Source organism: Tinamus guttatus, unplaced genomic scaffold, assembly GCF_059628265.1.
Source record: "Tinamus guttatus ecotype Peru unplaced genomic scaffold, ASM5962826v1 Tinamus_guttatus_pri_ptg000004l, whole genome shotgun sequence".
In the NCBI taxonomy this organism is placed as follows: domain Eukaryota; kingdom Metazoa; phylum Chordata; class Aves; order Tinamiformes; family Tinamidae; genus Tinamus; species Tinamus guttatus.
This window is the reverse complement of record NW_028288538.1, coordinates 9,828,533-9,852,194: the sequence shown is the minus strand read 5'-3', so window position 1 is coordinate 9,852,194 and position 23,662 is coordinate 9,828,533. Positions and strand designations below refer to the sequence as shown.

The 23,662-nt window shown below is 39.9% G+C and overlaps 1 protein-coding gene across 4 annotated transcripts; it reads left to right on the top strand.

Moving 5' to 3' along the window:
• Positions 1-19,828, top strand: GABPB1 (GA binding protein transcription factor subunit beta 1). Of its 4 annotated transcripts, none has more exons than XM_088540135.1 (9): positions 1-40; positions 6,908-7,015; positions 7,808-7,975; positions 8,445-8,639; positions 9,393-9,504; positions 9,885-9,998; positions 12,580-12,765; positions 14,071-14,186; positions 19,328-19,828. In XM_088540135.1, exons 2-9 carry the CDS (start codon positions 6,908-6,910, stop codon positions 19,478-19,480), a joined length of 1,152 nt encoding a protein of 383 aa, XP_088396261.1. In that variant the 5' UTR covers positions 1-40; the 3' UTR covers positions 19,481-19,828. The 4 variants fall into 4 exon arrangements, with proteins under 4 accessions (XP_088396261.1, XP_088396251.1, XP_088396243.1 ...); XM_088540125.1 differs by lacking the exon at positions 1-40 and adding an exon at positions 161-281; XM_088540117.1 differs by lacking the exon at positions 1-40 and adding an exon at positions 381-404.
• Positions 19,829-23,662: the final 3,834 nt, after the last annotated feature.

Genomic DNA, 23,662 nt, shown 5'->3' with positions numbered 1-23,662 from the left:
CGGGTATTTTTGTGAAATAAGATAATACCCGCGCCCCACGGTAAGTGCCGGCGCCCCGACGAGCCGCCCCGCCGTGGCGAGCGGCGGCGGCCCCGCGGAGCGCGGCGCGGCGGGCAGCGGGGCGGCGCGGCGCGCCCCTCCCCTGCCCTCCGCCCGCCGTGTCCCTCCGCCGGGCGCAGCGGGGACTTTTGTGTGGGGCTTTTGGGCGCCGATGCGCGGCGGGCGGCGGCGGCCCGCGCGGCTGGGGCGGGCGGCGGCGGGCAGGCCGGGCCGGCAGCACGGTAAGGGCCCCTCCGCGCGCGCCGTCCCTCGCGCACCCCCCCGGGCCGGCCAAGCTTTTCCAGGTCAGTCTGCGCCTTTGTATAGGGCCCTGTTACCGGATGTGGAAGTTGATCTCTTCGCTGGTAAAAAATAATTCCACTTCCCCCGGAACCCGGCGCCGCGGCTCCCTCGGCAGCGCCCAGCCCAGCCAGGATTTCCTGTTGGGGAGAGCGGGCGCACTGGCCGGCCTTCCGGGGACCCCGCGGCGCGGGGGGCGCCACTGCCGCCCGCCCGCCCGGCCCGCGCCGCCCGCCCGCGCGCGGCCTGCGAGGCGTCCGGGGGCCGCGCGAACCGCGGCAGGGCCGGCGGCTGCGGGCGACCGGCGCCCCTGCCTCTGCCGGCGGGCGCGGGGCTGGCGCGGCCTGGCGGGCGCCGCGGAGCGGCGGGAGCGGCCCCTTGGTGCGCGGGGCCGGGCGCACGTGCAGCCTGGGCGCGCGGCCCGATGCGCGCCTCTCCTCGGGCCTCAGGGCGCCGTCCCCGGCGAGGGCAGCGCTGCGGCCGCCCCCAGGGCTGCGCGCCCAGGGGGGCTCTGCGCCGTGGCGAGCGCTGTCCCTCCGAGCTGGCCAGGCGGGCGGTCGCCCGCGCTCGGAGCGCTCCGGCTCGGTGGGGTTTTGTGTGTTGTTGGCTGCGTTTGAGGTGTTGCTGAGGTAAAAGCAGGCTGCATGCACTGTGGGTGCACGCAGGTGTGCTTGTCAGGGATCCTGAAATTGGCTGCTGTGTACATAAGAGTGCCCATGGCAGGCATTAGGAGCTAACAGCAGTTGACCCAAGCTGTTAGCTCCTGCTCCTCAACCGCGTCATGCCTGGTCTGTTACTGTCCTTAAGAGTCCCAGCATGTTCCTCGGCGATGCCAGTGCGCCTTGCGGCTCTTCTGGTTGTACGGCTGCACTGGTGTCTGAAAACAGCTCATTTTCTGGCTTTTAGGCCTTTATGCAAGAAAGAAACTGTCATGGTTCCTCATTCTAAAGCAGTTAAAGACATTTTTTTTTCTCTCTCTCTTCGGGAATATTGTGTAATTTCAGTTAACAAATGCATGTCTGACACATCGCAAGGCTGCAGTACAGTGCAGAGGCTCCATAAAGTGCCGTTAGGTTCTCCCTGTCCATCCCTGTGTGTGCCGTACTGTAAATTGGTGCCAAACGTGTCCGTGAAAGCTTCGTAGCTCACTCTGGTGTCACTGGCAGTGACAAACCTCAGCTCGTGCCAGTGCAGCGGCTCCTCTTGCTTGCGTAATGGTCATCTTCACAAGAATAATTTTGTTGCAGAAAAGAGTCACACTGCACTTTCCTTTCTAAGGACAAGGCTTTTCTCTATTATTTAGTGGTGTTTCATTGATACTAATTTAAGTTAATGTATGAACTTAACCGGAGGACAAAGCTACATAAATACAGGCTTAAATACCCTAATGACAAAGCTATCCATCAACCTGTGTACTTTTCTGATCTGCTTTCCCAAGTCAGGATTTTATTTGTTTATTTATTTATTTTTAATGAATAGTCCCACATGAAGGTGATCTTTCTGTTTGAACAAACTAGAAGAAATTTAGTTACGAACACCGCACAACTGTAGAGGAAAGCTGAAAGCCATGTAATTAAAACAGATTGTTGTTTATACACTCACTAATATAATTTCCATTATCATAACATGCTATCTATACTATACACATCCATATTATATTCCTGTGCTATTTATATTAAGATTCCACTTAAAACATGGAGTCATTGTTTAAATACATTTGGATGGATATGATTCCATAAGGAAGCCATACAAAAGCCGTTTACTGAGTTTATCCCATGTGAGTCATTATAACTATGCTGTTACATGATATTGTATATGGTAAAGGCATACTGAGCTTGTTAAGATGTGCTAGGATATGGAAATAAGATTGTTTGTTGCAGACCTTTCAGTTCCTTGAAAGGCTACCAAATTGTAAGTGAAATGAAAACTAGTTTTGAGGAGGAACTGTTCTGAGTATTGCGCTGCTATATCAGCATGTAAAGACACTAAAGCAAGTTGACACCATGATTCAATTCTGATAATGCTTCAAACTGAGTGCTTGTTAAAACATGTAAAGCGCTTATAATATTTATACCTTTTTTTTTTTAACTCTGTAAGGATAGGCATATGAAATCTGATTTAGAAATTGCTGTTCTAAATGGCGATACTGTGCAATGTTGAAATCAGCCAGGTGATAGCGTTTCTGAAGTTCACTCCTCCTCAGGGCTTCAGGTTCTTTTTTTTTTTTTTTTTTTTTTGCATGCCGCATGCAAAAAAAAATGTCAAGGAAAGGACCTTTGGAAAAGTCAGTTCCCACTTCCCCTTTACATGGACACGGGCATGAGAGTCTTCAAAGTGCAGCTCTGCCGCTTGTCAGGAAGGGGATCTGTTTAATTACCAGTTTTCTGAAACTCGGTCTGTGTTGGGATTTTAGAAGCGGCTGCAGGTCCCCAGCGCAGGAGGGGTGTCCATAGGTGCAGCTCACGCTCTGGAAGCGGCACTGCTGCAGCTCCCGGACGCTGGGGCTCGGAGCGGGCGCTGGAGGTGCTGCACAGCCGCGCGTTCTGCAGCACCCGCCTGGTTTGTGCCTGCTCGTTTTGACTATCTGGTGTTGGCTGCTGCAGTGCTAGAAGGGGAGCGGAGGCCTGGCCCAGTATCCTCTTGGCAGGAGACCAATCTAAGAGGTGCTGCAGAATTGTAAGCTAAATTAAAGCTTTCTTCCTTCGAGCCGCAGGCTCTGCTGTCTCTGGGCTATGTGGGGCCCCAGGCTTCCTGAGCCGCTTGTTTCTCAGCTCCGCTCTCTCCCTGCTAAGCCCCAGTCACACTCGCTTCTGCCTGAACCCTGTTGAGTGCTCTGATACCTTGTTGGTGACAGCAGGGTGCCTAGAGATGTTAGAGTGTGTTCAGAAACTTAAATCTAAGATGGTTGTAAAAAAGCCAGATTTCATTCTGAACAGAAGTAAAATAACAGTAATGATTAAATATAGATTTTAATTCCCAGTTTATTGTGGCCTGCAGATGATGGTGCTATGCAGAATGCATGGAAATGATGAAACTTGAAGTTTCAGAGGAGATTAATAAAACAAAGTGCAAACCCAGCAGGGAGCTCTCCCCGTTCACCTGGTGCAGACCAAGCTCTACTCACACAGAGCTGTGTAGAGCTCTCCGAAGTCTGGAAACGTACTCAGGTTGCCATCACGTAATAGTAATAAGCCCAAGACTTTATTTTGGAGCCACTGGTATTTCCTTGTGTCTGAAAGAAGGCCCTTGGGTAGCCTGACAGTGGGGACATGCTCCACAAGCTTGATGGAAATGGCAGTTATTGAAGAGTCCCCTTTAGCACACCTCAGCAGTAGCACTACAGGCAGTAGCAGAGGTGCTTAACTTGCAGTTCTGCGTCAAAGTGGAAGTCTCAAACGAATTTTCAGTGTATTTTATTGTACTATACATAGATCTTTTGATACTATCGTCGTGCTACTGCAGTGTTGCAAAAGGATCTCAAGGGGGCAGCAGCAGGTTTTTTTTTTTTTTTTTTTTCTGGCAGAAAGGGAAATGCAAAACCTGAAAACCTCTGCAAAAGGTTCTTGTTTCTTGTGTTTCTTGTTAGGTCCTCCTACTAGTAGTGGGAGAGTATGGGGGGGAATGGGCAATGTGGGGCATGTTGTTACTCAAGGGTTTCTTGACCTCATGATGCTGGTTCTTGGAGTAGCCCCTGATTAGGAGTCAGCTTTGGGTTGTCTGATCTTGACAAAGTCTGTGAAAGGCGCCAGGTGTTGGCTGAAAGGAGCTAAATGTGCCTGAGTATTTTATAGAAAAGGCCTCTTAGTTACTGCTGTGGTGTAGCATTGACATATAATGGAGTCTTATTTTTAAACTGGACAGTGTAATTTTGTTATTCTTTCAACTCTTGACCACTAGGTGGCCCCAAGCACCATATGAGAACTAAAACATTTTTTCTAACAAATCTTTTCCAATCCAAGTTACAATTCTACATAATGAAAAGTATATAAACTCATGTGATGTTCTGTCTATCTAAAAAAAAATATGCACATGTGCACACACATAGAAGCCCACATAGGCCAACCAGAGTGTGTTAGCTAATGTAAATAATACATGATAGTGAAGATAGTGTCATGTGTGGTTTTTTTTTTTTTTTTTTTTTTTCCCACATCCCTCTTTTTCCTAAACTGGTACATTTCCTATGGAATATAGTGCAATGCTGTGACTTAGTTTTGCAACGAGATCCAAAATGAAGTAGTGTAACTTTAATGGGTGGCTAACCCTGATAATTCAGGGAGATTTTGGATCAATGTCAGTCTCAGACTAAAGTTAGTCCCAAACATCTCCTGGGAGTAGACTTGTTCTCCTGGCCACCATAATTGAGTTTTTCTTACTTACTTTTGCTGCATAGTTTTGGTAACAATTTAGCATGCTATTTACTAGTATAGACATGGTAAATGGGAGAAATAAAAAGGTGTAGTCAATCAACACTGTAATTTAATTCACCTGTTTTGTTGTCTAACAGACAATAAGTATAAGCTTATTGTTGAGGTTGTCATCTTGGTTGATGGAGAAAGAACTGCCTTCTGCAGTCTTCGTCTCCTCAGGAGGAGGAACAAGGGCTGAATAGAGGTGGAATATTCATTGATAGAGATGCCCAAAATGCTCAAGCCCTGCTCAGCCTCAGCTTGTTTGAGCTGCCACACGGTCCAAGTGGCCAAACTGTACGACTTCAGGAGGTCCCTTCCAGCCTCAATTACTCTGTGATTTTTCTTTCTTCTCCCCGCCCCGTTCTGTAATTTATAAAGGAAGCTTTACAGATTGGTCTTCTCTATTGGTGTTTAAAAATAAAATAAATACAAGGAAAATCAGTTGTTGTCTTCCTTTTTTATTGTTGTTTTTTAATTCTAGTTTTTCTTTTGTGTCTAAGAGCCTTTAGGTGGCATTAGACCACTGTAAAAAGTTGTGTGTTGTGCTTGGGGCTATGCACCTCTTTATTTTTTTATTTATTTTTTACTGTTTTTCCTGATCTTTATTTTCATGCAGGAGTCGACAAATCTACCTTGCTTTGGACCTGGCTATGTATATTCCGTTTTTTCCCCCATTTCTTTCTCAGTTGTCAGTATTTGTCCTGCCTGCCACCTTCTTTCCTCTCTCCCCTTTTCTGGCTGTGAAAAATATGAACTAGAAGGCTGGATATAAAGGGAGAATTACCTTGACGAAAGTGATGCAGATGGCTGCAGACTGCTCTGTAGACTGAGAGATTCCCAGCTCCTCTTTGCAGCTCTACTGAACCATGGTGGAGTTCCGCATTTGCCCCCTTTCCTGCTTTCTAGTCTCTTCCAAAATCAGTAACTTTCAGCTTATGGAGCAGCATGCCACACCGGTTTTGCCAGCTGAGCCAGAGCAGAGTACAGGGAGCTTTCTAGGTGTGTTTGTTTTTGGAACAGAAATACAGGTTTTCAGAGGAAAAAAAAAAAGGTTAAAAACAATCCTAATGGGTTTTCTTTTTGACCTGACTTAGCCTAACTTTGCATAGGAAGCAGGCTGAATACCCTTGCAGTTATTAGTAATACAGGCTGAACTGCGTCGCTTGTGCGACTGGAAAGTAGATGGATGCTGTTAGCATCCCAGTAGTTGAAAACATGGATACAGGCCTACAAACTTGACATAAGCTGTCTTTTATTCCTAATTTTTTTAATTACTGAACATAGTGAATAACAAATATGAAAGTGGATTCAAAAAGATGTTATGCCAGGGAATCTTTGATACAACGGGAACGTAGGTGGGTGCCGTTTGTTTAAGGGTGGTTTGTGTGCTGTGTGTCATACAGAAGTTTTAACTTGGTGTCATATGCAATTTCGAAAAAGGGGAAATTACTCAAAGATGGTGTGACCTTTTTTTAGCTAATATCTCAGTATTATCCAAGTCTACAAACTTTCTGTTCTGTTAGTAGTTGAGGCAGTTGATGCAGATATTAATATTTGTTTTCAGTTTGTGCATCTGATGCAAATAGAAAACTAACGTATGCCTATATGGCTTAATTTTGTAGCTAGAATACAGAAACGGTATTTTAGGATAGGCAGAAGGAAATGAGAGAGAGATGGCAAAAAGGTACCGTGTTTTGTAACCATCTAAATGTGTTTACATCGTGATACATCTTGAATTCATTTTGGATAAATGAATGTAGTGCCTTTGGGCATGTGACAGGGAATGTGACAACCGAGACTTAGTGCCATCTGAAAGCTGGACAAACCTGCCGGAGGTTGCAGTGTCAGGTGAGAGCTTCCAGACCCCTTCCCTTTTGAGAAATGTGCATCCAGTTCAGGTTAACTCTAGTGTGGTTTAACTTTGTGGTTGCTGTAGTTATAGCATTATAACATTGAAATATTCATCTCAATGTTAGTTTTGTCAGACTGAAAAGTAATTCTGAAATCAAGTTGTTATAGATAAAATACCAACTTAATTTTTTCTAACTTCTCGAAATATGAAAGTCCTTAAAAATGACAGTGGCATTTGTGTACTTAAAAACAGTATTAGTAACATATTAACTATTTTTCCCTCTATGTGTTTTTATTTCTTCAACTAGATGTCACTAGTAGATCTGGGAAAGAAACTTTTAGAAGCTGCCCGAGCGGGTCAAGATGACGAAGTTCGCATTTTGATGGCAAATGGAGCACCTTTTACCACAGACTGGGTAAGGAAAACTTTTGTGATATTTGGAAAATTCTGTTGTTTTTTTTCACCTCGAAAAAGTGAAGTGGATTATTACAATTACGCATGTATGTTACGAGCCTTGATACTTCCTTTTTGGAATTCGGCTATCACATCATCTAATACCTGATTTCAAATGAAGTCTGCTTCTTCATATCATCTGGCCTCTTACTAGTTTTAGTAACAATCTAGGACTGAGTTCCTTCTGATGGTTATTAAGGTGAACACTGGAATGGTTAATAGGAAAAAGCAGCAATCATCCTACTTACTCTATTCATGTATCGTCTTTAGTAAGAGGTCTGAAATTTGAGAGCAATCTCAACTACCTAATATGTGTAATTGAGCTGTCCCTGATATAGCTACGATTGGCACCTACGATTTTAGGGTGTTTACAACTCCTGAAGGGCCTTAATCTGCTTAGTGAGCTGATTTTCAAGTTCGCTCTGCTCTGTGCAGGAGGTTGGACTAGATGATTTCCAGAGGTCCATTTCAACTTTGGTGTGGTCCATTGCTAAAAAGGAGGTTGTTCACCTTGAAACATATCACATCTTGAAGATACAAGCTGCTACTGCCAGACAACTGCTATTAGTGTTTAAACTTTAATTTTTTTTTCCTCCATACTCTGTAGAAGCTCTGTCAGCTTCTTTCCTCGACACTGCAAAGGAAAATGATTTTAAGGTGGTAGCCTGGCACTCGAGTTTGGTAGCTGCATAACAATATAAAGAAAATTACACTATAGTAGTGTTTCACGTGCCCTCTTTACCCTACATTCCAGCTAGGAACATCTCCACTTCATCTAGCAGCACAGTATGGGCACTACTCGACAACAGAAGTGTTGCTGCGAGCAGGTGTAAGTCGAGATGCCAGAACCAAAGTGGACAGAACTCCATTACATATGGCAGCGTCAGAAGGCCATGCCAACATAGTGGAAGTCTTGCTTAAGGTAAAAATTCTTTACTTTAACAAAGTCTGAAGCTGGGATATCGTGATGATTCTTTATTGAATAAGTACAAAATTATTTTAGTCTTTTATTTACAGAATATATACACCGTGTTTATATTGGGTGCTTTCTTTTCCGTGTCAGTTAATGATTTATTTTAGTATTAATTAAAATCATCATGATTTCAGGTGAATTACTGCTAATTCAGCATAGGACTTGTCCCAATTTTGGCACTGTATGAGTAACAGGTTTTAGAACCAAGGCATGTTTTGGGTAGGGATTCTTCAGTCTTTCTTTTGTGGTAATTTATGTAGTACTCTACACTGAAGCACTTTTAACAAATCAGCAGATGTAAGATAATAGGATATCAATACTGGAAAAAAAGAGGCAGTTTTAGACCTCATTCCATGAGCAGCATTATTCATTTCAGATCTTTATAATGACATAGTTTATGCACTGATCTTGTTTGCAGCATGGTGCTGATGTCAATGCAAAGGACATGCTCAAGATGACTGCACTTCACTGGGCTACTGAACATAATCACCAAGAAGTGGTAGAACTCTTAATCAAGTATGGAGCAGATGTCCATGCTCAGAGTAAATTTTGCAAAACTGCATTAGATATTGCAATAGACAATGGAAATGAAGATCTTGCAGAAATATTACAGGTAATTTTGATTCGTGATGCTAAGGAAACTTAAAAGAGGGTGCTTGTTTATGCAAACTTTTAATATAGCAACTGAGACCATGTATTAACTGCTATGCTAGGCTCTGCTATGGTTTGTGTCATGGAAATTACATAGGAAAGTGACTGAAGAGTATTTTCAATACCTGAAAATCTGAGGGATGGATATCCTTTAACTTTTAAACTCAAGTATTGTAGAACACAGAACCATCTGGAATCTTTTCAGGCAGAGTATAAAACTTAACTCTCCCTATATACTTCATTGCAAAAAATGGTGTAGTAAATAAAAGTGGATAATATGGAAAGAAGGAAAAAAGATACTGAAATCATGTACAATTTGTTTAGAGCTAGTTTTCATGGCATACACCTATTATAGCTGTCTTGGTTATTCAGGCCTTTAGTTTAGATACTTGAGCTTACACATTTATTAAAAAGTGTATGTGATTAGATGGTCCTCTTTGTTTACAGCAAATGAGGAGGTGTAGCAGTCTGGTTTTTATTTTCTCTTTTGCTCCAACAGCACTTTTGATCTCTCTAGGTTTTGCCCAAGAGATGTTTCTTATGCACTTATGCAAAGCACAAGGTGTGATACAGTGTATGCTGCATGAGTATAACTAGGGAGAAGAGCTCCTCTGAGTGGAATGTGCTAGCTCTAGATCTTCTGAATAACTTCTTTATCTATGACTGGAATTATTTTATCTACAATTGGAATGGTATTTTTACCTTTGTCTTCTAGATTGCCATGCAGAACCAAATCAATACAAATCCAGAGAGTCCAGACACTGTGACAATACATGCGGCAACACCACAGTTTATCATTGGACCTGGAGGGGTGGTGAACTTAACAGGTCTGGTATCTTCTGCAAATATATCAAATGAAACAGGTATTTAAAGGTATATAGGACAGATACTGGGATTTTGCACTTGAATTGACTTTCACTAAATAATGAAAAGACTTGAGGAAAATAATGGTAAGAGTAGTTACCTTATTCTTTGGTGTTTCTTATGTGTTGCAAATATCTCAGAATTAAAGGGAAAAAAACCTGTTTCTGGAGATACGTTGTTGAAAGTTGTATTTGTTTAGCAAATTTGCCTTCAGAATAGAGCTTTGATTTAACAGTGTTATTGAGAATGTTATTCTAGTGTGTTAAGTTTCAGTACAGTAATAATGTAGAAAGATGTCATATGAATTGTTAAACTTACTAGCTAACTTTTTCTCTCCTGATAGATGAGACAGGTGTGTCTGCTGTACAGTTTGGAAATTCATCAACGTCAGTATTGGCCACGTTAGCGGCTTTAGCAGAAGCATCAGCCCCATTGTCTAATTCTTCAGAAACACCAGGTAAGAGGTCTAAGTAATTTAATCTCATCTAATGAAAGTACACTGAAGTGTGGGTTTTTTTTTTTTTTTGAGAAACTATTTTTGCAAAAATGAAATTTCAATCCTTTTTCAATATCAACAAAACCAGATTGTTCTTGTCCTTTTGCCTGAGACGTAGGCAGATTGATCTGTATAGTTATTTCTTAGTAAGACTTCTAGCTAAACTGGTGTTACAGGTCTAATGTGAGTGAACATTCATCTTTCTGAAAATATCCTAAAACATTTAAAGCCTAGTTGCATATGGCAGGAAGATCTTTCCTTTTGAATACTTTTTTTTTTTTTTTTAACTATTATGAATACTGCTTTGAGTGCTATGTTTTTTTTAATGCCTCTGTCTGAAGAAATGTGTGTTTTTGTTCAGGTTTTTGTTGGTGGTGGTTAGTATGAGTTTCATGTGACCAGAATCTTGGGTACTTAGAAAGATCTCAGAATTCAGCTCTGCAGTTTGCAGCATTCCTAAGGCTTATTTTCTTTGAAAATATAGCAGACATCTCTTCTATCAGGCATAAGGGCTGCACCTCAGCAACAGGTATATATGACTTTTCATCTCCAAGCATTTTCCAGTCCTTCTGCAGGGTTTTTGCTCGATCCAGATTTTTCATTTTTAAAACACCAGCTGAATACTGTATACTCTCTGTATGCTGAGCTGTATACTCTCTTATAAACCTTAAATACTGCAAGTGAAGGGGATGATTAAAACCCCAAACGTGGTGCCTTTCATTATGAAGAAGCTGATGCAATTTTCAATCATTTAAGATATTTGAATTAAACTGAAAGACCTAACTGCAGGAGAGCTCAAACTGGAGAAGACTTTGCATGGGATCTGAGAGTTTAGAGAAGCAGTTCATTACAAACGTGTATTTGGAGTGTGGTCACCACCTGTTTTAATTAAGTTCAGCTCCACATGTGAGAACATGGCGATTTGTGAATATAGATGTTCAGACAGAGAGCAAGAAAAGAGTAAGGACTATATTCATGAGGTACTTTGTCTGACACAGAATAACTTCCATTTCAAATTCAATGCAATATCTCTTATTCATGTATGAATTAGTGTTTGGTTTACTGAATAAGCACTTTATGCTTATTTAAGAAGTGCTATAGGACAGTCATCTCTGAACATAAAGACCTTCAGAAAGCAGTGAGTGCAGTCATTTGAGCGACAGAGTGGGGGGGATGTGGTTATTAGCTGAAAAGATGAGAGCAGGTAGAAACAACTCTGTAGCTTTCATCTCAAACATCACAACAGTCTGTTGCATTTTTTATTGTCATCTCTGTAAATAGAAAGCCCTGTGATGTCTGTTATTTAAATGAAAGGCCCTGACAAATTGCTTTTGCCCTGACAAATTGAAAATAAAACGGAGTTAGTACTTGAGATTCTTTCATTGTACTGCTGGTGATCTTGTACTTTATCTTAGTGTGGTGTTTTTTTTTTTTTTTAAGTGGTAATGAGAGATCCCAGTTATCATGTAAGCCGTGTCATGTAGTTCTGAATGTAGTCTTTCCCTTAGCTTGATCCGTAGACATAATGTAGCACAACTGTGAAAGTTTGCTGCTCTGAGTATTTGTTACAGAATCATGAATTTGAAATAGTTAGCTTTTATTTTTATTTCTATCTATAAAGGTAGGCACATACAATATTACAGTATTTTATTTTACTGGTTTTAAGTCTTATTTTTCTCCTTTTATGCTCTGTACCAAAAAAAAAAAAAAAAAAAAGCTTTTCAGAACTCTTCCTTTAGTCTTGTTGTCTTGTTTCATACTTTCATACTTTCTATTACTAATGGTTAAAGTTGGGGGGGGAAGAGGGGAGGTTTGTTTGAGGTACCCGTAAGATACAATCAAAGCTTTAATATTCTCCAGAGGCCCTTCAATCTGTTATTGCCTGTTGCTGTGAACGCAGAAATGGGGCTAGGTCTTCAGGGACACCTGGCAGAGGCTTTATTGGTGGTGTTTGAATTTCTGTCTCTGAAGGTCTTTTGTTCCCTCCTGATACCTTCATTATAACTGAGCTTTTTCCATATTGTTGGACATGCTAAGATAATGTAAACCCTTTATTCAGCAAATCCCTGGTATGTGTAACTTCTCAGGTCATGCAAATGGTGGATATGAGACCATTAATTAAAGAGGAGCTATGTTTCTCAAGCCAGTGTTTTCAGTTTCATTTTTATTCACCTGTCAGTGTGAACTTAGTGAGGTTTGTGTGCAATGCAAAAGTAAATCCAATTCTTAAAGCAAATCTTATTCTTGCTGCCTTGTTAACAATGAACCCAACACTTCACTTTTGAGTGGCTAGATGTACTGGGAAAGACGCTAAATAAAGATTGATTATAACAAGCAAGATAAACCAGGGCAGAATTGCATGTATATTTCAAAATTTTTAATACTTTATAGGCCTGGTGAAAGATTAACAGTATTGTGTAAAGTAATGCATTAATTTCAGGGGGAAAAAATCAAATTTGAAAAGTGATTGAAGAAATTATTTCCTGTGCTATCATAAAATAATTTGTATGTTGACTTAATTCCTTTACTCATTTGTTAATAGTTGTGGCAACTGAAGAAGTGGTGACAGCAGAGTCGGTGGATGGTGCTATTCAGCAAGTGGTCAGTTCTGGAGGTCAGCAAGTGATCACCATAGTCACGGATGGCATCCAGCTTGGCAACCTCCATTCAATCCCAACCAGCGGGATAGGGCAGCCAATCATTGTGACCATGCCAGATGGACAGCAAGGTGAGTGGGAATTTCTGCAGTGTGAGCTTGTGGAATTCTTTTTTTTTTTTTTTTCTTTGAGTGTTAAATAACCTGGAAAAGTTGGTGTAATTATTGATACTTTTGTTTGTTTGTGTATTGTGAAAGGTTTGAACCTGTGAGAATTGCTTCTGTTGAGGTAGCACATGTCAGCTGAATCTCTGCACTAGGAGAGAGAACAGAATTGCTGAACTCTCATATAAACGAGAAATAGGGCATTGAATGGAAAATGATCACCACCTTTGCCTTTGATAAGTTTGACTCTTTTGAACTTGGTATGAAAACTATAAAACAGAATAAAACATTAAAAGCCTTCATCAATTCTTACATGATTGGCTTACTGGAAGTGTTGTGGAAAAGTGAGTTTGGATTTGGGAATCTTATGCATTTCACTCACTGCAAGTTCCCAGGCTTTGTTCTGGGAAAAGCCATTCCAGGAGGAGCAGTGTCAGATGCAAAGGAGCCAGTGTGACATTAATATCCCTGTTGGATCATAAATGCTCAGTTAATGGAAGCTGCTACTGTAATAAGTGTCATGTCATGTGGATATATGTGTTTTTTGGAGTGATTTCTTTCCAAGATGCTCTGCAAATCCTATTTAGGCGGGCACGGGTTCTCCATGGTTTCTTCACCAGGATTCCCATTGTGGAGCGTGAAGAGTTGAGCAGTTTGTTCTGCTTTTGGCTGAACAAACACAACTAATTGTCAGGAAGTGTGAACATGCATTGGTAGTAGCTGGAGTGTTTGTTGGAAGATATATTATGCACCAGATGGCTTCTTGAGTAAAGTGGAGTATGAATTGCTGTGATTCCCTGTTCCAGCCCCCTTCTCCCCACCGAGTTAATAACTGCTGTTTTTTCAGATTGCCTAAATGTTCTAGTTAATAGAAATAAGTCAGTTTCATATTTAGAATGTTTCTTAAGCAAATACTAGAAAACAAAGTCTTGTGCTTAACTCATAGAATTGAGAGTTTGGTAACTCTGCTGCAGATCACTTCTGTGCTTCTGTTTACACTGTGGAAAAATGTTGGTGATGCGCTAGAGGGACAGCTAACTATCATAGACTTCAGTAACAAAGAATTTTGAAATTCTTCAGTAGCATATGGATAGCCAGAGCATTCAGTAAATTTTTCTTGCATGAGTTTTAGAATGTGCTTTTATAGAGCTGCATTTTCATAAGGGAAAGTCTTCGTATTTTACTGCTGTTAATGAAATTAATTGTGTGAATTTTACATGATGCAGTTGCTGTTTAAAGTATGAATATTTATATTTGCAAATATATTTTCAGTATTAACAGTTCCAGCAACAGACATTGCTGAAGAAACTGTGATAAGTGAAGAACCACCCGTCAAGAGACAGTGCATTGAGATTGTTGAAAATCGTGTGGAGTCTGCAGAAATAGAAGTAAGGAGTCTATTACATGATGTGTGTTAACCAGACTATTCAGAACTGAATATTTGGTTGTGGGTTTTTTGGTGTTATTTTAGAGCTAAGCTTCTGTGTTGCCACAGAATTAAGAGTTTGATACAATAATTTGTTCCATGCTTGCTATTTCTGGAATTGAACTTTTACAAAGGTGTTACAAAAAAAAAAAAAAAAAGATAGGAGAGTCTTTTTTAAATTTTCATCCTCTGGTTGGGCACATAAGTGACAATTGCTTAAGTATTTGGTACTCTCTTTTTTGTTTTTCTTCTTCTTTTCTTTGAGATTACAAGCATGTGGGTTTTTTTGTAATGCTTTTTTTTATTATTATTATTAAAAAAGTGGTAACGTATATTATCGCCTAACTTGACTCTTTCCGCCAGCAGTGAATGAGAATACTGTCCCCTCATCTGTCTGTTTATGACCACATGCTTGTCCTGATTGTGAGATCATATTTTCAGCAATGTTTCCTTTCCATTCATGATATCTAGATAACTGTTAATGGACATGTGAAACAGCAAGATTTTGTCTTTATCAATTTGTGTCTTCATCCTTTTTTAACACTAAAGCAGGAGCTACTACACATTGCTTTGCACCCTCCTGTTTTTAATAGTGCAACGGACCTACCAATACTGAGAGAAGTTGTCTTTTTATATATGACAAATAGACCTAGCTGTTCAATTTAAGGTTGTAGTGCCCTTTTTTTATTTTTTATTTTTTTTATAATCCACGAAGGTCCACCATCTCATTTCCTCTTGTGTCACTTCTAATTGTGCTCACTAGTTATGGTTGGAAGTCTGTGAAAGTTGCTGTTTGCCTTGAGTAGCCAGTTCTCATTCTGTTAACTGCATGGTGTTTCATTTATCAAAGGTTGTATTCTCCAACTTCTGTTCGTATTACCAAGTAACTTTTTATGCCTAATTGAATGCTATTTATTGTACAGTTTGTGATATACTTTATTCATGTCTAATAACAATTATCACCTTTCATCGTTGACTTTCCCTGTCCTTAAGTTGTCACATCAAATACCTTTGGCCTTTGCAGCCTTGTGGTAATTATAGATTATCATGACAGTTGAAATTTTCTTGCTGCATTTTTTAAGTGTATGACTGTTACAATAAAAACAAATCTTTTGTTCACACTTTTAAACATCTGCCTGAATTATTCTTAAGGGAAATTATGTTTCCTTAAGTATTTTAATAATTCTGTTGCAAAGGAACAAAATTCAGATTGGTTTAAGGAATAAATTGACCTCTTTCTAGATGTAGATAGTTAATATAACAGTACAACCAACTGCCAGCTTCACTTACATATTTTAAACACATTTCTCAAATACGGAAAAATAATTGATTAAAATGAAGGATGTAATTTATTTCTTTGAAGTGCAAGTTTTGAAGACTTAGTCCCTGAGTGTTCAACTGAAAACGTACACAGAGACCCTGCCTCTGTCGGAGCCTTTCAGGGATTCGGCCTTCATCTGTCACCGTGGGTCGCAGGTGCTGCCTCTCTTAGCTGGGGAATTAAACAAGTGCACATGGTTTCATCTAAACTTGATCATAGTACAGGGTAGAAGATACTTGAATTGGAGGGAATAGGACCCCTTCCCTACCAAAATGTTTTTTGAGTGTGGGAAGCTCTTACTTGTCTTGCTGAAGATCAAGGGGTTTTGAGCCATTATAGAGTAGATTTGGGGCTTTCTTCACTCATTTTTAATTCCCAGTGTACATCTAAACAGTTAACAGTACTTTGAACATGTGTTTATAAAGTTGAGCTCGCACTTGCATGAGGTGACAAACTTTCCTATGAAAGGACTGAAGGATTAAAACTGTAGCATTTTTTTGTTTTGGGCTCATTATAATCAAACACTTCTGTTCACATTAAAGAGCAATAGCAGTTTTATTAAGTGTCTGACATTTAATTAAACATACTATGGCAGCAAAAAAAAATTGACTGTTAAATATTTTTATTCATTTTCATGCATAGTTCATTAACATACAACCTTTTTTATTTTCAGTCTTGAATTTGACTGTGTACTTCTCATGTCGCATTTTGGGTGCATTAGATGTCACCGGGACAATCATGTCGCATTTTGGGTGCATTAGATGTCACCGGGACAATCATTTCATGAGACTTCACAAAAAAAATCATAATCATTGATTATCTTAGTGAATTCACATCCCTGCTCTTTTAATGTTAAAATAATGCTTAGTTTGGGGTAATTCAGTTGTAGGTGTGTCTGTCTTCAATATATAGACTGCTTAAAAAAAAAAAAAAAAAAAAAAGGGAAGAAAAAGTAGTGGAAGAAAATTCTCTTAGGAGCACTCAGAATCCTCCAGCTTCTTTTGTAAGTGGGTAAGGATTTATCTCGATGGGTGCAAAATGAGTTTGTATAGCTAGAGTGCTTTCAGTTGTGGTCTGAGGACTGCCCTGAGGACGTTTTCTAGAGCTGCAGAAATGAATAGCCCAGATGTAGTCCTCCTTATTTTAGATGTCAGAAGTAGAGAACTACTTTTGCTCTACGGTGGGTCTGCATTGCCTCTCCAGCAGAATTGTTTTCTTTCCATTGCCTAGTCGGTGTGTTTGGCCTCAGTTACTTAACTCATTCTGCTTACATTAGGACCATGCCTTTCTCCAACCTACAAATACTAGTTCTTGTAATAATCTGCTTGCTCTCAGTTTCTAGTCTGCCTGGTAAACACTAGCGCTGTCCTCAGGTCTCTGCTGGTGAGCTGTTTCTTTCCTTCTTTCTTTCCCTTCCGTAGTGTATGGCATGGCAGGAGCATGACTCTAGTTCCCCATTTGTGGGCAGCTCTCAGCTTTGCTCCGAGCGCCTCCCGGCCCGGGCCCCATAGCACGTGCGCCCTGCGCGTGCTGCCAGCGCCTGCCACGTGTAACGTCACCCCGCCGGCCACCGGGGAGCTGCCGCTGCCCCTGCACCTCCTGCGGCCCCGCAGGCCGCGCGGCTTCGCTCGCCAGCGCTGCACCCCTGCGTTGGCTTTGTGACAGGTTGCGGTGATGGGTGATGCCCAGCTGAGCAGAGCTGGTGCTCCGTGTCCCCGGGTGGAAGGCTTGCTTTCCACATGTAGCAGAATCAACTCTCTTGACTGTTTCTTGGGAATTGTCTTTTTTTTTCCCTCAATTTTACACTAGGCTTATTTTACCTAACATGTTTGTAGGCTGCCTTAAGCTACCCAAGTAATTTAGAGAAATAACTCTCTGTTTTGGGGTGACTTAGAGTCGCTAACCTCTGAAGCCCGTTCCTCTAGGGTTGGGTTCTGGAAGAAGGGGATAAGAGCTCTCTCTGCCAGGCATTCTCATAGAAAAACACTTGTTTTTTCAGACACCAGGGTAAGAGTGCAAGAGCAACAGTTGCAGAAACTTTCTTCTTCCTTTAATTAACTGAGGAAAATTGGGTGCTACTGAACCACAGTCTTAGAAATCCACTGTGCCAGTACTGCAGTATCGTTCCTGGTGTGTTTTAGGTCCTTGGTGAAATGCAGGCTCTATTGTTCATCTTACCACAACATGTGGCACTGGCCACTTTAGCTGCTGCAGGGTTGAATCATTTATAAAGCGGAATCCAGATACTCAGAGCTGGGAGCTGAACTGCTCTTTCATATGAGCCAGTCAGATCAGATGAATTCTCTTTATTAGCATATACTGCAAGTGAAATAATTAATATTCCCTTTATTCAGCTGTTAAAAATTAAAGCCATGTGTAAAATCAGGTTCCATTTCTACACACTCAATCCTGTGTTTTCAGTGCTAGTCCCTGTAAACCTGTTAATTCCATCTCTCCTTCACCTGTTGTTTTTGCTGTACAGACACTGCTGTTAGCAATAATCTGATCACTGAATTCCAACACACTCAGCACAGCACGTGGCTGCTAAATGGGGCTGTGACAAGTACTGAGAACAGGAGCAAGTAGAAGGGAGGCAGCGTTTTGTGTTTTCAGGCTCTGATCGTGAAAATAAGTGAGTGCATCAGACGTGAAGAATAGGGATGCTGTTCGGAAGGGGGAACTTCTACAGCTATTTGAGAAGTGGACGGAAATTGCATATTGAACTGCTGGGATGGGAAATAAGGTGAAAATGTGTGTTCTCACTGCGGTTCAGTTTTGATAGAGTTGTTTTTGTCTGGGAGAGAGCTTGCTGCTTTGACAGCCTCCCTCCTCTGGCTACTTATAACTACAGTAGAAAAAAAGGATTTGAAATCATATACTATTTTATTCATGAAAGTATGATGCACTTTAATGAAAAGTTATTTGGTTGAAGATCAAAAGAAAAACTATTTTTAAGCAAATTGTTTTTTCAATTAGGCTCAGCAGAGCATCAAACAAGATGACAGTATGCATGTCACTGGAGATAAAAATGCATTCTCCTCATTTCCTCGGGCAGCTGCATAGGAAATGGCATATCCCATATTATTTTACTTGTAAACCTTTTTACAGCCATCCTCAACCAACTCGTATACATGATGCAGCCTTAAGTTACTTTCTTTAAGTTGAAGAGATTTACTTAACCAAATGCTTAATTAATTCTTAAAAATATCATGTTCTTGGGGAAATAATTTTGTCTCTGGATTGCATGATATCCTTCAGATCATCTCATTTAGAAATCATATATTTATCGATATATACACAAGCTCATTTAGTGTGAGCTAGTGCTACTTCCCAGTGCAAACCACTATAAGGTATAAGTTTTTGGTAATATTATCTGATTGGAAATACAGGGCAGTCCTGTTGGATGCCAATCCTACTGCAAATTGATTAAAACTTTGTATTGAAGGCATTGGAATCATTGGAGAACTGTTGATTTATGTTAGTATTTGACCACCATGCTTCTACTTTTGTATTTTACCATTTTTTTCATGAAGATTTGCTTGGTATTTTTGCAGCTAAAGAAAATCAGGTTTACTGTGCTTGTAAACACAGGGGAGATATGTGATATGATAATTCGTGTCTAATTTACACAGTGGCATTTGTTTAGGTTTGCCCAGGTAAGAACTGAACACATCCTACATGATGTCCAAACAGTTGAGTTGTATGTACAGAAAAACTATTTGCCATTTTAGGTTGCATTTGATACATATTTGACAAAATATTGCTGGTTCTGTTTCTAATAGGAAAGAGAAACTCTTCAGAAGCAGCTGGATGAGGCAAACAGAGAAGCACAAAAATATCGTCAGCAACTTCTAAAGAAAGAGCAAGAAGCAGAGGCTTATCGGCAGAAGTTAGAGGCAATGAACCGCCTCCAGACTAATAAAGAAGCTGTTTAATAAAAAATAAACAAAAATATACTGCAAAGCCTGTTACTTTAAGTCAAAAACCTGCAGTACAATCTTGAACTGTACACTATGTAGGTACAGACACAGGATTACATGATAGAGAAGATGCTACAAGTTGATAACTGGACTTAAGCCATGAGCTCTGATGAAATTCTTGTAACATAAAAACTCTGAATTTAGAAATTGTGAAGAGTATTTAAAATGAAATACTGTAAATAGTTGTTTTTTTTACAGTTTCAAAATGAGTTGATAAATCTTTTTGAAGGGATCCAGAAACACAAGAAGCCAATGTTTTTGTGAAATTTTTGATTTTAGTATGAATCTGATTTCTGAAAAACAGAACAGTTTTAAGGGTGATGTTGCTGATTTAAGCTGACAACTTGAAAATGAATTATGGGACAAAATGAATTAACAGTTACTTCTACAAGGTAGCAACTTAAAACTTCTCTGAATAAGACATTTCCAGGTGGAAATCTTTGTAAAGCTTTAAGTAGTTGTCTCAGATTCTCTGAAAAACATTTTTTGTTTTGTTTTGTTTTTTAGGCGGTGAAATTTTTATATTTAATTTCAGATATATCCAAGTAGATTTACATGTATATGAAGCTAATATTTTTTAAACTTTTCAGTTTGTACATATGCTGCATGTTTTTATAATTTCTACACAACATCTTGCATATGTATTTTTCAGCAAAGATGAAAAAAATTTATGAGAAAAATGCTTAGCCCATAGGTCATTTGAAGTAAGCAAGCAGCCAGTTTTATTGTGAATGACATATTTCTTGGAGGAATGTAATTTGTAATAAAATATTAAAAAAATCTTAATTTACATAATATAGACAGTTGAAAATTTGGCATTGGAGGCATTGAAACTTCACAAACTTTGTGGGTCCTACAGTTTTCATGTATAAATATTTTGAAGTTCAGTAATGAATATAAAAGAATGTCTCCACTGGAACAGAAACAACAGTTCTTTTAGAATATTCCTATTGATTTGCTTTCCCCAATAGTCTTGAAATTATTTCAGTGATACATTTTTCTAAACAGACTTTTGCATTGAAATTATGCAATTGAATAAGTGATTTTTTATGTTGTGTTGATGCTTTTCTGACCTAGCATCATCGTTCTTCACTGTGATACTGTGTTTGTGTGCGTCTGTGCAGTGATCTGTTATGCTTAGGATTTATATAGCCCGTTACATCTTCAAAGCATTGTATAAATCTTTTAAAGAACAAACCATACTGTGCTGCCTGAGGCAGGTAAGTGAGCGTTGTCTCAGTTCGATAACTGGTGTAAGTGCAACACAGGGTGAGTTAAATGATTGACCCAAGACCACGTGGATCTGTGGTGGGCCTGGGAATGGATCTCAGGAGTTTCTGGCTTCTAGTCCTGTGCTTAGACTAAGCTGCCTTAAGATTGCTCAGTGCTGTGTTACATTGAATTTTGAACTACTGTGCAGATTCCATTTTTGTAAGGTAAAACTTTGTGCATTGCTTTGTTGTTCCATGTTTCACTGCTTTTATGAAATTGTTTATATAAACTTAAGCAAAAAGTCTAGTTTACCTATACTGTATACAAAAGAATTACCCTTAAAACTGTACTCTGGCCTACTTTTTCTATTTTACAATTAAATATCTTTTCCACATATAGTGTAGAATCAATTCTTTTTCTTTTTTTTTTTTTTTGGTATGTGTTTTATATTTGTGTCCTAGAAGGTTAAAACAGTGTCATGATAAATGTTAAGAAAAATATGAAAAATCTGGTTTAGGTTCAGAATTTCCTTCAAAGGTAGGAGGGAAGAGTGGGGAAGAAATTGCATTAACACAAATTAAAATCTTTATGCTTCAAACTTTGATTTTGTTGAATTGGAACTTAGAGGTAAAAAAGAATTCTAGTATCAGTTGAAAGTTGGTAGATCTGATCCAAAAATCAAGACATGGTAAAAGTTGAAGTCTTTGCTGGTTTTAGAAGAATTATTTTCAAGGATATAGTCATACACAAATGGTAGTAGGAACTAAAGTAACCTTGTGCAGTGACTAAATGGAAATGGAGTTGTATTTTCCTTTTTTTTTCTCATAAAGTCGTCATTTTGATACTAGGAATGAATTAGTCAAGTGAAATGTGCTATTTAGGCATTGCTCCAGATGAGTTAGTCTTCAAAATAATATTTCTGTCATCACATCTCATAAAATTAACTATGCCTTAATCTCTGTGAGCTCTTGTTGTTGATAAGAATTTTGACGTTGGCCTGAGAAGTGATAGTGATAACGGTCGTGTCCAAGTGGAGAATTTCCCACGGCTTTCACAGCACAGACCTTTGTAGGAAACAATGAGAAAACCTTTTCTATTTATTTTGCTTCCTGTGAGCAAATATTCTGTTCCTCATTGGCTGTAACAAAATCTTTCCAAGTGCAAGGTAGCTATAACAAAAATTGCTCTATCTCCAGCAATATTTACCGAACCCGTAATTCATTATCGCCTATCTTATCCTAGTTTCGAACAGGACCTACTGTTTGTTCTTTTCTACACAGAATGAAAAGCCAAACTGCTCAAACTATCAGTTTTGAGCAAAAGACGTAGGATATATGTCACATGAAATATTTACTATGTGTAGTTTAGATCAGAAAACATTCTAACAAAGTATTGCTGCTTATTTGCTGTTCCAAATTGATATCATAGATGTAATAAGCTACTTTTTTTTTTTTTTAACGTGCTTCCTTATTTAAAGTCATATCATTTACTTGTCACAAGCAGGAATCTCAGGTTTTGCCCGTGTTTCTGAGCTGCTCCTGTGCTTGTTGCCAGCCCTTTCTCACCTCCCTTGCCCCGCTTTGTGGTAATGGCAAAGCCAACAGAGGTTCCTTAAGCTGATACACTGCCAACTTTGTTAATTTGTTCAATATGTTTCCTGAGAAACATGAGATAAATGGATAAGTTTATGGTATTTTTTTTCTGTGCCCTTTTTGTACTTCTGCTTTGAATGCCCTTTTTTTTTAATCAGCGTTTCTACTTCAGTATATTAATCTGATGTGCGTGTATCAGAGCATCGTTGTTGTATCTCAGAAACGGTTGTTCTTTCTCAAGTATCTAATCACAGCAGAAATAGAAGAGGTTTTTTTACACTGTTCTGTGTAAAGTTGGCTGTGGAGAAAGAAGTAACAACTTTCCAGAACAGCAAAAGAGTTCAGGCTGTGTTGTGCATCGGGTGGGAAAGAGGAGCTGTTCCCTTCTGTGTCACAGGGATAGAACCTGCTGCAGTGGTTCAGAGTAAAGATCCCTTTGGCCCAAACCCTGTCTCCAACAGGGGGTCATAGACAGAAGTAAGGTTAGGTGAAGCACGCTGTGTAATCATTTCTCTTCACAGCACTTAGGATACTTAGACAAGATTTTTAAGTAAGTCTTAATTCTCTCTTTTCCCAGGACTGGCCAGTGTCAGTGTAGAGAAGCTTCCTCCTGCTGAAGAGGATTAGCTCTCGACCTTGAAATAGTGTCAGAGGCCGCTCTGCCTGAAACAGGTCAGGATGTGATTCCTGCTTCTGAAACCGGTGCAGGGGCTCTACATGCCTGTTCTTCAACTGAGATCAGCCCAGGTGGAGGAGCTCTGGAGATACGAGGCCGGTCTGGAGAGCTTTTGCCCCTCGCATGTGAGAATAGCAAGCATGGTGTGTGAGGAAGATGCATTTTCCCTGCTTGCCAGTCTAGGGAGGTATCAACGGAGAACGTTACCCTGCAGGACAGATTGGTCTGATCTGCAAGAGCAGGATTTCCCAAGGGGGATCGTTACTTTATACTGCAGCTCTGGAATTGGCAGTAGTTGTGGTGCCTTTGCTTGGACAGCGAGGGACTGAGTGCCTAAATATTGAATACGTGTGAGGAAGCAGAAGCTCTCTTCGAGCAAGAAAAAATCAGTCCTAAAACCCTTTTTGTTTTAAAAAGTATATGAAGTCATCATCATCTTAGAAATACAGCATCGAATTTGTTACTTGTTGATGCCTGTACTGCATTAACTACTGCTTAGGCTTTTTTCAGTGGACTGGAAGATGGCTGCTCTTGTTTAGCTTTGGAAACTGAGTTTTTCTCTCTCGCAGAAGTCCGATGTTGTTTCTGATATTCAATGAAACATTGGTTACCATGAGCCTTCTGAAAGGTTGATCCAAAGTAGGAAAAGGCTCATGC